At 36.7% G+C, this 14,758-nt stretch overlaps 1 protein-coding gene across 1 annotated transcript; it reads right to left on the bottom strand.

Moving 5' to 3' along the window:
• Positions 1–3,538: 3,538 nt before the first annotated feature.
• Positions 3,539–9,003, bottom strand: otx5 (orthodenticle homolog 5). Its single transcript, XM_051128609.1, has 3 exons — positions 8,653–9,003; positions 7,411–7,562; positions 3,539–6,280 (listed from the first exon to the last, which is right to left on the bottom strand). Exons 1-3 carry the CDS (start codon positions 8,747–8,749, stop codon positions 5,636–5,638), a joined length of 894 nt encoding a protein of 297 aa, XP_050984566.1. The 5' UTR covers positions 8,750–9,003; the 3' UTR covers positions 3,539–5,635.
• Between the last annotated feature and the right edge of the window lie 5,755 nt (positions 9,004–14,758).

The following is a 14,758-nucleotide window of genomic DNA, read 5'->3' as shown; positions in this document are numbered from 1 at the left end:
CAGAAGTGAGACGTGAATCTTAATGAATGAGAGACAGATTCATCATGATGAAATGATCAGATCATCAGTGATCCTCCAGGAGATTCAAACGAAATCTGAGGAATTTCATAAAATATATCATTCATTAATAAAGATCATGTGTAAACAATACCTCCAGTTTCAGTGTTTTTCTGATCTTTTAGCCAAAAATTGTTACTGAACTCTAAACTGTTTTTGTCTTATAATAATATATATAATATTCTTTTAAATAATGTATTTTCACTGTTATTTTTAAATTTGTGTATAAATTTTATAAAATTAAGTGCTTTATTGCATGATCAAATGCAGGTCCATCTCTGTTTTGATAATGATTTTAATTTAATATGAGATTATATGAGGTTTGTTCAGACGCTTTTCTTCAGGTTTTATTAATGATTAGAGTCTGACATGTAAATGTACACTGTAAAAAATAAAAAACACAATTTGTTGAGTCAGCTTAAAATAATTTGTTACCCTGCTGCCTTAAAATTTGAAGTTCAGTCAACTAAAATACGTTTATTCAACTTGAAATGTTAAGTTGTACTAAGTAACAACTTAGATATTTGTGTTTGCTAAACTGAACAGATGGGTAAGTAACCCAGCTGCCTTAAAATTTTAAGTTGATTCAACTCAAATATCTAAGTTGTCACTTAGTATAATTTGACATTTCAAGTTGAATAAACTTTTTTTGAGTTGACTGAACTTAAAATTTTAAGGCAGCCAGGTTACAAATTATTTTAAGTTAACTGTATTTTAAGTTAAGTGTACATGAACAGCAGGAGATCTGCTCCACCGATGTTTGTTTTCAGAGACGGTTTGATTTAGAAAATCAGAAAAGTGGCTGAACGTGAGTATATGTAAATAATATTATATATAAATATATAAATATTAATATTTGTTTAAAAGTCATTTAATTGCAGTAATTTTGGTTTAAATTAATGAAGTCATGGAAAATAACGTGACCATGGAAAAGTTCTTTTTTGGCAACACTCAATCTCCTGCTGCTGTAATGAATCTGACTTGTTTTCTAGATGTTACTGGACGTGTGAACCGGTTTGGTCTGCACTGAATCTTCTCACAGACGGTAGAATCTGAAGGTCCTCATGGAGATGATGGACGGAGATCAGGTAAAGTGTGAATCTCACTGACGAACACAAACCTGCTCTGACTGTGATCCTGGAAAGACTCTGAGAAGAAAACACCAAACGAGAGTGAGAGACACACAATAATCCAGACTAATTCACTCTGAAGCGCACCGGAGCGTAAGAGGATTGAAACATTTGCTAAATTAGATCAGTAAAAATAACAAACTACAGACACACACAGATGAAGTTGCTGTAAGTGTGTAATTACACTCATCCCCGTATGAAAACTTCACAAGTCTACATTTCAGACATAAAAGCCCAATATATGTTTGACTTTACTTCTTACCTTCTGTGAAACACAAAAGAAGAAATGTTGAAGAATGTTTTAGTTCCCGCTGACTTATATTCTGTTTTTTTGTCCACATGAAAGTGTTTAGTTCACTGAGAGAATCTTTCTAATGACAGTCAATTTGTGTTTCACAGTTGAGACACGACTCTGACTCTGATGATGATGATGAAGGTCACACTCAGGATCATTTCTACAAATCAAGCAGCAGGTAAATGAGTCTTGATGTGTGTTTATATTTGTTTTTAATGAATTTATTAGTATTTATTTAGTATTTATTTTTGAACAGTAATGTGTGTCAACAGAAGTGTGAAAGTGTGGAAGAAAATTCTCATTTAAAATAGATATTATAGTTTAAGAAGAACTTTTTCAGTTATTCATTGTTTTCAACTAGGTTTAAAATGACACACATGAACACTTAGTGGATAACTGCAGTTATAATAATGAAGAGTGTGTGTGTGTGTGTGTGTGTGTGTGTGTTATTATAATGACAAATGTGACCCTGGAACACAAAACCTGTCATAAGGGTGAATTTATACACTAATAAATAATCTTTCCATTGATGTATGGTTTGTTATGATAGGACAATATTTGGCCGAGATACAACTGTTTGAAAATCTGGAATCTGAGGGTGCAAAATATTGAGATCTAAATATTGAGAAAATCACATTTAAAGTTGTGCAAATGAAGTTCTTATCAATGCATATTACTAATCAAAAAAGAAGTTATCATATATTTACAGAAAGAAATGTACAAATTATCTTGATGGAACATGATCTTTTCTTAAAATCGTAATGATTTTTGGCATGAAAGAAAAATCAATAATTTAGACTTATACGATGTATTGTTGGCTATTGCTACTAATATACCCGTGATACTTATGACTGGTTTTGTGCTCCAGGGTCACACATGTGTATAATGGTAAATGTGTATGATCACATTGGCACTACAACATAAACATTATTTACTTCCTGTGTCCCCGTAAACCAAAAGGTTTAAAAATATACTAAATGGTGTTTTATGAAAAGCAAAAATTGCCTGTAGTTTGGTGTGAAGGGTTTAGGTGTAGGGTTCATGTAGGCAAATAGAAAATGCAGTTTGTACAGTAGAAAAACTATTACGCCTTTGGAGAGTCCCCATAAACAACATATGCAAGCAAATCAGTGTGTTTGTGTGTTTCACTGTGTGTGTGTGTGTGTGTGTGTGTGTGTGTGGGATTAGGAATCGATTAAAGGGAAATTGGAGGAAGTCTGCTCTGATGTGTCTGTGTGGATTAGAGGGAAAGAAATGAATCATATTTTAAGTCCTGAGAGTCTCTGAGCCCGTCTGCACCGCACACGCCATATGCTCCGTCCATCCAGATTACACAACACACACACACACACACACACACACACACACACACTCACTCGCTCCTGTGACGCTTCCTCCATCTCTCGTTTCTTTCTGCATCTCTCTCTTACAGCTACACAACACAACACATGATGGACCCACACCGTTTAATGTGTGTGTGTGTGTGTGTGTGTGTAACGTGTTGTTTGGGTAAGAAACATGAAGGAGGTAGAAGGTCCATGCAAACAAAATATTTAATAAATCCAGAGAAAACAACCGCTTAAATCATGACAGAGACAGGACAAAGAAACTATGGAAGGGCAGGGCTATAATACTAACTTAAACGAGGGACTAATGAGGATAATTAACAAGGGACAGGTGAATGGAATGAGAATCAGGAAACTAGGTCATGGGAAAAACCTAATGAAGACACTCAAAACACAAAAGACACGTGACAGTGTGTGTGTTTTCATTATGTGAAAAAGCATATTTAATCCCAAAATCTGAAGAAACAATTGAGAGTTAGGAAAATAAATCTTATTTTAGGACCATCAACATATTTTACCATTTCAATCAAATTTATTTTTATTATTATAATGATTATTAGGTTGGATTGAGAAAGCAACAACTCCTAGAACATTCAAGCTAGAACCAACAAACTCAGGCCAACTCTTCAGACTGATCATGATTACTGTTTTCATTAACTTGCTAATCATGATAGTAACATTCTAATCATGCTAGAAACATGCTAGTAACTTGTCAACCATGCTAACAACATGCTAGTAATTTGCTAATCATGTTAGAAACATCCTAACAACATCAATGTAATCTATCTAAATATTAATACTTCAAGCTTTTATAGCTGATTTAAGATTTCCGTCTTGCCAACTTTTTTATCTAGTTATTCATTCATTCATTCATTAAAAATTACTAAATGAACAAAACTGACCTGTTCTGTATTTATGGAAAGAAATAGTTTATTCATAATTCACTGAAAGTCTCAAAACTACAAGTCTCTAAATGCAAACACAATGAAAAAGCAGGACATTACAAAGAAAGACAGAATCTTACATCAGAAAAGAGCGCTGATTTACAAACGAGCATTAAGAGCCGATAAACCTCTGCGTCTGTGAGCGATAGAAACCCCTGAGATTGACAAGAAAACAAACGCTGATTGTTGGCAGCATCTAAACATCAAGAGTTTGCTGGATGTTCAATTCCATGTAACTCAACACATGATTATTTTATTCAAGTAAAGTTTGACGTTTCAGAATCACAGTCGTGTAAACGACAGTAAATACTGAGCGAATTGAGCCGTAAATACTGAACGTTTCACAGGTTCAGAACTGTAGAAGAAACAACAGATGTTTGTTCTAATCATTACATCAATTAAGGAAACATATAAAACATAAATGAGACATCTTCAGCTCTAGTGAGCGCTAGAGTTCATGTCGTGTGACTTATAGTGGAATCCCAGCATGCTATGCTCCTGGTGTCTCCGAGCGGGACTTTGTGGTTCGTTCTTCAGAAGCAGCTGATTCACACACATTTGGGATTCTGAAGGTTGAGACATCATCTAGCCTAATCATAACCCTCCTAAAACAACTGTGATTCAGCAGTTCAGAAGATGATGATGATGATGATTGTCTTTAACGCAAGCGTTACCGCACTAAACGTGAGCTGTGCGGCACCTGTTCATTTCTCTATCATCTACCAGCTACACATCATTCAGTGTTATTCATAAATAATCAAGACAGACAGTAAGAAACAATTCCATCTACACTGGACAGTCAGCTGTACGTCTAGCCGTGTCCTACAAACGCTTCACTCGTGCGTGAACAGTTCTGAATATGGTTATAACGTGATCCACATTCATAAAAATAAGGTTCTTCATCAGTGGCTCCATGAAGAACATTCAGCATCCATGGAATCTTTCCATTGGACAAAAGGACAACGCTGCTGAAAAACAAAACAATATCACTCCTAAATATAATGGTTCCAAAGGGTGTTTTTGCAGTGATTTCATAGAAGGACCAGTTTGGGTTTCCCAAAAAACCTTTCAATAAACAGTTTGTAGGAGAACCAAGGGTTTCTTCCTTTTTTAAAGTCTATCAAAGAAACATTTTTCCACTATAAAGAACCTTTAGTGGTTCAACTGATGTTAAAGTTTCTTTGAACCATCAATGCCAATAAAGAATGCCAGTATTTTAAAAGTGTAAAAAACACTACAGATGTTCTAATGATTTCCAGTACAAATACCATTATAAACATTACAAACCATAAACTTTTAACCATTAAAACCATTGCAAATTCTAAGAGGGTTTCCGTGTTGGGGAAAGTTACTTTTAAAAGTAATGTGTTACAATATTGCATTACTCCATGAAAAAGTAACTAATTGCGTTACTTGGTTACTTTTTATGGAAAGTAATGCGTTACATTAAGCTTGTTTATTTGTTTTTTTTCATAACAAAAAAAACCACCAAAAAAACATATTGTTGGTAACTGTAAAGACCCTTTCACACCAAAAAAAAGATGAATAAAAGCCTCTGTCTCTGCACTTACTCCCGATTTCTCTCAACATAGGCATTACTTGCGTTACTTATTTGAACTAGGATATAACTTTAAAAGTAATCCATTACTTCACTAGTTACTTGAAAAAGTAATCTGATTACACAACTTGTGTTACTTGTAATGCGTTAACCCCAACCCTGAGGGTTTTTTTCAGCAGATTCTTTACACTTTTTCAAAACCGTTCACTCTTAGGGGAACCAAAAATGGCCCATTTTTGGCATTACTGACAATACAACCCATTTTGGAACCTTTTAGAAGTGCTGCGAAATTACTTCTAGATGCCCTACAGGACCTGGAACTTCCAGGAGTTTTGGTCCTTATAGTCCAGACAGTCTGCAGCGTTGAAGTTGAGTTTCCAGGACGCCGTTTGATCTTTGTAGTCTAAGCAGTCGACGGTGCCGAAGCCCAGCGACGCGGCGGTGTAGCCCTGAGACGAGAGCGAGGCGGGCGACTGGCTGAGCGCTCCACCCATCGACGAGGCGGTGATGGGGCTGAGAGCGCCGCCTGTGGCCGACAGCTGCGGGTGCATGGGCGACAGGTACGAGCTGCAGTCCAGCCCGGTGAAGTAGGACGAGGAGGCGGCGTAGCTCTGGCCGTAGGCAGGGGCCTGAGTGTAGGTCATGGGGTAGGCGCCGGAGCGCTGCAGGCAGGGCGTGCTGGAGGCCGACAGCGGGTCCGGCAGTGGCGAGATAGAGGCCGGGCTCCAGATGGACACGGTGGCGCTGGTGCTGCTGGAGCTCGGGGTGATGGCCGTGCCGGGCGGAGGCGGTGGGGGGCTGTAGGGGCCGTTGGTGCTGGCGCTGGCCTCGCTGACGCTGGGCTCTCGGGCCGGTGACGACTTCTTCTTTGGCGGTCTGGGTTTGGTCTGGCCGCTGGTCTGTTGCTGCTGCTGTTGTCGGCACTTCGCACGACGGTTCTTAAACCACACCTGCAAAACACAGACAGGACCTCTGTCAGTAACCTGTTCCCCTCAATGCCAGACTAGAGCATGCAGGATGTAAGTAACAAAAACACGTTGTCAGAAAGGCCTGAGTCTCAAGATGCCGTATTTGGTGGTTATTTTGTGATAGACGTAATATTGACGGAGAAATGCATCAAAAAAATCGTTTGATGGCACCTGGTGGCTGTTTGTGGTATAACATCCTAAATAAAATCTCACAGGAATCTCAATTTTTTTAATATCAACTTCAAATTTGGAACCTAACTTATTTAGACATAAGGCTTTAATTTTATAGCAATTTTAGATTCAAAACTGTTTTAAAATATATTTCTTTTATATAAAATATAAAATTGGTACAGTGAATTTTCTTTAGAGTAAATTTAAACTTCAATAACGTTTTGATTAATATTCTGAGATGATTCTGTAATAATCTGCAGACTGTCTTCTTTAAAAAGAGTCCAATCTTACATCTATATTCCAAAGTGTTCATGAATTATAAGTTTGCATAGTGCACTTTCACAAAAACAAACAAAAAAACAATCAAATAAATCAAGGAAGGACTGTAGTGAATAAGTGCCTAGTGCTGCCATCATTGCTTCGCTTTTATGATTTCTTTTACATTTTTTTTCTAATTTATATCAGGGTTGTACCACAACTTAACTAAAACTACATCTACAAAAAAGAAAGAAAAACTAGATGTATTTAAAAACAACACAAACTAATTTAAAAAAAAAAAAAAAACATACTAAATTACTAAACTTTAACTAAAATTAAAATGGTAACAATAAAATCCAATCAAAATATTAACAAAAACTACAATAACTTTGTATAACAAATAATATAAATACTAATTCCCCAATAACAAATCCCCAAAAACCTTTCAGTGAACACTTTAAATGGGAACAATATTTATAAACGTAATTAAATATGGCTCTGCCCTCAATATCTAAAAACAACCCGTGGATGTTGAATGTTCCACAGATGCGTGATCTTCACCCTCATCATCATCATCATCATCATCATTATAATCAGGGGTTAATGCTGAATTCTAACTATCTAAACCTGGTCCTCCCGATGTTCTCAAACAGTCGAGTGTCTCCGGGTTCTGCTGGACTCACCTGGACTCTGGACTCGGGCAGGTTGATTTTGAGCGCGACCTCCTCCCTCATGAAGATGTCCGGGTATCGCGTCTTGGCGAACAGCGCCTCGAGGATGTCGAGCTGCGCCCGCGTGAATGTGGTTCTCTCGCGTCGCTGCTTGCGCGGAGTGTCTGACGAGAAAACACAGAAACACAGTTAGTCTTTAATCTCCATCTATCTATCTATCTATCTATCTATCTATCTATCTATCTATCTATCTATCTATCGTTCCAAAATGTTCAAATGTATAGACATTTATATGTATTAGTCCACGCGTACAAGAATTAATTTATGAAATCTTCTGTGAATGAGATGTGGGTTTTATTTACATAAACCTGTTATTTAATTGACCGACACGTTTGTTCCATTTCTTGAAATAGTTCTATATCACTGGTGGTTAATAAAGGAATTAACTGATTAATTTTTTTTTCAAGAAACTCCCGTTAGAGATGTCAGTCAGCAGTATATGATACTCATTCGTGTTTACAAAGACCATTATTTCGTATTTCGCTCAGAATATTCAAACAAACAGACTTTCACGAAATAAATCACCATCTGATTTGAAACGTGATTTTATGATTATTTATATTACGATTAACAATTAAACTCGCATTTACGAATCATTTGAAACTTGTGAAGATTCATCTGAAGTTTTAGTTCATCACTCTCATTTTTATATTTTAAAAGCTCATTTAAATGGATGTTACGTGACTTAAAATTCGATTTTTAAGGAAAGAAATTGAAAATTGAATATCATGTTCGTTATATATAGGCCTTATCTACAAACCTAACATTTTCGATTACTGGTTTGCTCGTGATATAATATTTTAATTTCTTTAATAGTTGAGCTGTGCATTACACAAAATATTTTTTCTCATTCTGAGTAAGAAAAGGGAGTGTAAATCATATAAATAAATTATATATCATAAATAGGCTCATAAATAACGTAATGATATTTATAAAAACATGTTTTCACGTCAGTGCAGCTCATTTCGTTTTTTATATAACGTTTATAAAAACTTTATTGTGAGAATTGTTTGCGTTTTTCTAAATTCCATGTTCTAAAAGTAATACATAAAATAATACTACTAATACAGATAAGCTGATCATCACCTTTACGCGCAGTTTAACGCGTTAAATATCACATCTGACTTGTCAATTCTCATTAACAGGCTACAATAATCAGATCAGAAATGAAACAGGGTTTTGCTCAGTACTTACTGGGGTAACCGACGGCGGAGTGCAGGAGATCCATCCCGGTACCGGACAGAGTCAAACCGTTCACAGAGTAATGAGGCTGTTTCATGTAGGACATCATGACTATAAACTCTCTCTCTCTCTATCTCTCTCCCCTCTCTCTCTCTCCCTCTCTCTCTCTCTCCTTCTGTCTGTCTGTAATGGATCTTTGATGCTGATTGTCTGTCAGTTACAAATGTTCAGTTTTCTTCTTTGTTTATCTGCGGTCTCTGAGATGCTGTAAGTCTGTGAGCTCCAGCGGGCATCAGCGCTCGGTGTGTCCGGTGTTCGGTGAGTTCGGCGATTTGGGCTGCGCGCGGTGCGCGTGTCTCCGTCTCCGTGTGATAGTGAGCTGAAGTGAGGAGGAGGAGGCGGCTAATTAGAGACGGACAAGACCTGAACAAACCCCTCCCTCCATCCCTCTCCCTCTCTCTCTCTCTCTCTCACACACACACACACATACACACACACACTCAGTAAGTTGTATATGCATTAGTCGCTTTAAAAAAAACAAAAAGTTTTGAGAAAAATGAGAAAAAACACAATCAATGCATCACATCGCGAATATTATAGTGTCTGCATGAAGTATAGGTTATTGCGCAGTTAGTGTTTGCGTAAATAATACTTCAGTCCGTGTTGAATTAAGACGCAAAAATCACTTTAGATCACATTTGACTTTTACAAATCTTTAAAATAAAGGCTCTAAATGGATGTTTTTAAATGAATATTTGAAGAGTTTATTTGCAAAAAATATAGATAACTGCGTTTTTAACAATTTTCAAAAATCATGTTTTTCATTGTGCATTCCAATTAATTTCACTCAAAATGCAGTTGCGTTATTTTTATTAGGTAGAAAATAACTAAAAATACAGCTAACTAACACAATAAAACACAACAAAATCATAATAACATTATAAAAAAAACATGATAGGCCTATTTGAAAAAAAAAAGGAGTTATCTGTTTTTGCAATTTTTCTTAGCGTAAACGGTCTTTAAAAAGGTTTTAAAAAGGTTTCAAACGATGGTTTTACATCGATGCCATAAAAGAACCATTTCTGGGCCCTCAAAGAACCTTTCAGTTAAATAGTTTTCTTTCGTGAAGAGCATTTTAATTATCTAAAGAACCTTTTCCCAATGAAATTAAAATATTCCATGCATGTTGAACGTTTTTCATGAAACCATATATGTCCATAAAGAACCTTTATTTGTGAGCGTGATAAATAGATTTCAAGAAATTGAAATGTCCTTCATGGATCCATCGACGAAGAAACTTTATTTTTAAGAAACTCTTAAGAGCCTTTTTCCACTATAAAGAACGTTTTTTCATGGATGTTAAAGGTTCTTCATGAAACCATAGATGCCAAATAATCTTATTTTAAAGAGCTTTCCGCTATTGCGTTCATTTCAGATATTAAGGCTATTTCTTTCTGCCGATGTAGAAAAAGAACAACCTGAAGATTTGGGCTCAGATTTGGCACAGAGATTCATTCAGTATTAAAGAGATATAAAGGTCCAAATAAATGGCAAATGAGCGCGTACATCTCTATAAATCCAGTTCATTGATCAGAGTCGCAGCCTAAGGATCGCGTGTCTAATCGATCATAATTATGCCCGTGTTTTATACTGTAAAGCAACTGTTGTGTTCATGGCTGGGGTTCAGAGCTCACACACAGCAGATTACACGTCACAGCCGCAGAAAAACACATTTCATGATTTGACATCGCTGCAGAATGCTGGAATAATTGGAGTCGGTGTGTGTGTGTGTGTGTGTGTGGAGGGGGTTCGTGCGTCCAAACGGGATTAAAGAAACAAAAGCACCCAGTGTTCCTCAAATCCCACAAATATCCAGCCTCTCTCCCCGAACTCTCTGTATTAAAATCAAAGTTTATTATAATGCATCATCTGTGTCTTTTGTGGTTTTTAGATTTAGTTTAGATCTTGAGTTTGATCTCGCAGTGTTCAGACAATACATTTTCTTTGAAGAATTTGTTTTGCATTTATTAATTATAAATATTCATATTTAGGCTAAACTATAACTTGAAATTATAGAAAACATTTATTCATGTATTCATTTGGAATAAAGTTGTTTTACAATTGTTAATTAGTCATTTTCATATGTAGGCTGAACTACAGTTTTTGGAAATAACTTTTGACAGCCATATGCAATTATTTTGTAATGAAAATAATTACTGAAATTATTTGTTCTTTTAGTTGTGGTTTTACTTTGGCTTAAGTACTGTTAAGAACAAAGAAGAATTAAACTAAAAAACTAAAAATACTGAAAATAATTTAAATCCCGTTTAAAACGCTCTTCAGTACTGTAGTCGTTTTCTTCTTCGCTTGTGTTCCGTTTCTCTGCCGTAATCGGTGTGTGATTATTCTCTGTAGTGTGTTATAGTTTTTGGTCTCGTTGTCTGTGATCTGTAGTGTGATTCTGCTCGATATCTGTGTGTCGTGTGACAGTGGTTTTGTCGTATGATTGTGAGGATGTAAATGAGCGCGTGTAAAGCGGATTCTGCGCTTGTTAATTGAATCGGATTTCTTCTAGTTTCAAATCCACAGAAACTCTATAAGGGGTTTATCTGCAGATATAAAGAGACACAGACAGTATAACAGCCTCTGTTCAGACCTTTCATATCTCTCATATCTGTTTCAGATGTTCACCTGCAGCGGCAGGCCGCATCTCAAACCGGCGGATACGCGAGAACATCTTCATCACCATCATCATCATCATCATCATCATGGGCAGAAACAGGATCCAGGACACTCATCGGGTCAGCTGGGAAGGTGGTGAGTCGAAACTTTTCATTTGGTGGGAAACATCCCCATACACGCACGCGCACGCACGCACGCGCGCAAAGACACCTGTTCAGACGATCGGCTTGAATATAGACGCTGTGTATCTTGAATGAAAATATTGCATTAACTGAATGTTCACAGAGAAATCAACGCTTTCAGAAAACGTGTACTTTCCCCCTTTGATCTATAATGTTTACCCATTTCACTCAAGAGCCAAAAAAACAAACAAACCAACAAAAAACCCCAGAAAATTTATGCAAATATTTAAATTTGTAATTTATTACCAGTTATTTTACTTATTTATACTTAAATATGTTTAGGTAATTGAAAGGATAAAGACAAGAGGATTTCTTGACAAAATGTTATATTTTTTCATTAAAATGCTTTCTGGAAGTAGGACAATATTCATTATTTTAATGAAATTAAATGAATCACTTCTGCTAAAGATCTGTTGGTCTATGGTTTTTTGTTTTGGAATTTTCCTTTTCTCCTGATGGTGTGGCACTAGGACCCAGCGCTGACTGAAATTAAGGACACATCCACCACATAAGAAGCTTACAGTATTTAATCTGCAGGGCCTAAAAACACCACACACACACACACACACACACACTCACACAGACTCACAAACACTCATACACACAAACACACACACACTAATTCTACAGGCTTGGACTAAATTGTACAATCACATTTGTATCTGTTGCTGCTGTTGTTCATGTGTGGATGTCTGGTTTTGTTTGGTTAGGTGTTGCTTTTGTCAGTTCTGATTATGGCCTGAAGCTGTAAATCTAATAGTGTGTATGATGAGTCTGTATGCTGTGAGTGAGACACCAGTGACGTACGTGACAGCATCTCTCACATCTCGTATCAAGGTTTTGCAGTGCTTTGAACTAACTCCTGGTTTTCTGTAGAATCTTATCAGGGCTTCCAGCACAGAGTTAGAAACCACCCGTAGACCTGACTGGAGCTGAACGTTCACCACATCAGTCAAACTGCTCGAATATGAAACTAGAGCGTACTTTTATCTCAAACTCTTCAAACCTGTTGACATGACAGAGAAGAACGCCAGTGTTTCTGTCTCACAAACAGCAGATCGTGGTGCAGGCAACACCAAAGTCATGGGTTCAGTTTCTAGGGAATGCAGGATAATATTCCCAGGTGACAAGGTTTTGAAAAAATTTCATACATTAACAAAATTAGAATCTGGTGTTTAATAATGTTCTCAAAATGCGAGCACAAAACATTACTTTTATATTGCTTTTATCTCTGAAACATTTTGGAGATTCATCAAACCTTTTTTGAATGTTACTTGTTTCAGAACGTTCAGAGAACATTTCCACAATGAAACATTTTAACGTTTCTGACACATTTAAACATTTGAATTTGGAATGTTCGGTGAACATGCTAAAAAACATTCTTGGAACATCATTTTTGTTAGATGTGTAAACCTTGAATGCAATGCAATCTGGATAAAAGCTTCCGCTAAAGCATCGCCAATTATATGTAAATGTGTCTGAGAGACCAACAGAGCAGTGACTGTATGTTTCTGCATTGGCAGATGCTTTTATTATTGCATTCAATGTTTACATTTGATCATTTCATGCATTCCCTGGGGATCGAACCCATGACTTTGGCGTTGCGAGCGCCATGTTTGAGCTGCAGGAACATTTGCTCAAAATGTTTAAACATCATCTGTGTAAATCTGCTCTCTCTAACACCCTATCATGGTATTTACAGCACTGGATACACACGCATAACACACACACACACACACACACACAGTTCAGCCGATTTGTCATAATATGCTTTATCTGAAAAGTAAGTATCTTACCTCGGGATAAAGAGGGGAAAGAGGCATTTGTAGTGAGATTGCGGGCAGAGGACGCGACAGAGAGACGCAGACAGACAGCGAGAGTGAAAGAGGACGTGAAACACACCTGAATGAGACGTTTGTGTGATTCTGTGAGGACTTTGTGGACTATGTGATGTGGACAGACAGAGAAAGACGTCTGACAGACACACACAGGTACGTGTGCGAGAGACGGACAGATGGATGGATGGATGGAGATCTGGATGAGGTGAAGGAAAGGGCCGGAGGAAGAGGGTGGGCGGGGCTTATTCACTTCACGTTTGACTGTCTGAAACTTGACGCTTTATGATGGTTTGTGTGTTTATTAGTTGATTTAGTTGATGTCTGGATGTGTGTTAGCATGATGTTGAGTTTTCAAAGCCGTTGAATTAGTTTTCAGTAAACGGCAGAACTAAACTCGTGGTTAGATTCTGATTCTGACTAGTGTAGGTTGACCAATTGAATAAACACATCAACTTGCAAACATTTTTAAAGAATCTTCAACTTTTTTTCTCCCAATCACCAGAATATATTTCTCAAAATTTGGGGCACGTTTTCAAAACTCTGTAATAGTTATTTAGATATTCTATGAACTAGAAGTGCCTTCATCCACTTATTTTCTAAACCTAACCTTTACCTAGCACTAGTACTCCAGTGAGTGATTTAGTTACTTATAGTTAGTTGAATGTCTGAAGTGAACTCAAAGTGAATGGAAACCCAAAACTCTTCACTCTCTTCTGCCCCTAAATAAATTTACTGTAGACTTTACTTTAAAACAGTTTTGAAATATCTTTTTATTGATTGTATTTTGTGGCAAAGCGATGATAAGTGATCAAGTTTATCCACATAGATGCTGTTAGAAGAGTTTTGATTGTTGAGAGTCTAGAGACTGTAATTGGCACTTCATTCATCTAAAATTAAAATCTCTAAAATAAACCTTGCTGTGGTGAGAATGATGTCATTTAGTGATTGTTTTGAAGACATTCATAGATGAGCTGATGAAGAGACATATGAGACATCTGGACTCAGACAGATTGATAATCCACAGCAGACAGCAGCAGGTGGCCGTCTGAGTGTGTGTGTGTGTGTGTGTGTGTGAGATTACGCAGGTCGACATGCTCTGTAGCTCTGATACACACTCAACCTGGTGCTCCTCGCGTGGCATTCAGAATAACATTTTTTTTAATTAATTTATTTTTTATTTCAATTAAATTAATGTACTATATTTTACTTTGATAGTGTTTTTTATTTAACATTTTGTATTTTTCTGGGATTTTATGGCACTAAATAATATTTCTAGAATAATTATGATCCATTTGTTACCTGTTCACCACTTTTTGAGCACAGACTTTAAAATGACATTTCCAATTTAAAAAGCTGTAAAACTCAAATGCTTTGGAGCAAAGACTTTGTTTGATCTCTTTTTAAAGAATCACTTGG

Source organism: Labeo rohita, chromosome 15, assembly GCF_022985175.1.
Source record: "Labeo rohita strain BAU-BD-2019 chromosome 15, IGBB_LRoh.1.0, whole genome shotgun sequence".
NCBI lineage: Eukaryota > Metazoa > Chordata > Actinopteri > Cypriniformes > Cyprinidae > Labeo > Labeo rohita.
The sequence above is the reverse complement of the archived record's forward strand: the minus strand, read 5'-3'. Positions and strand labels throughout refer to the sequence as shown.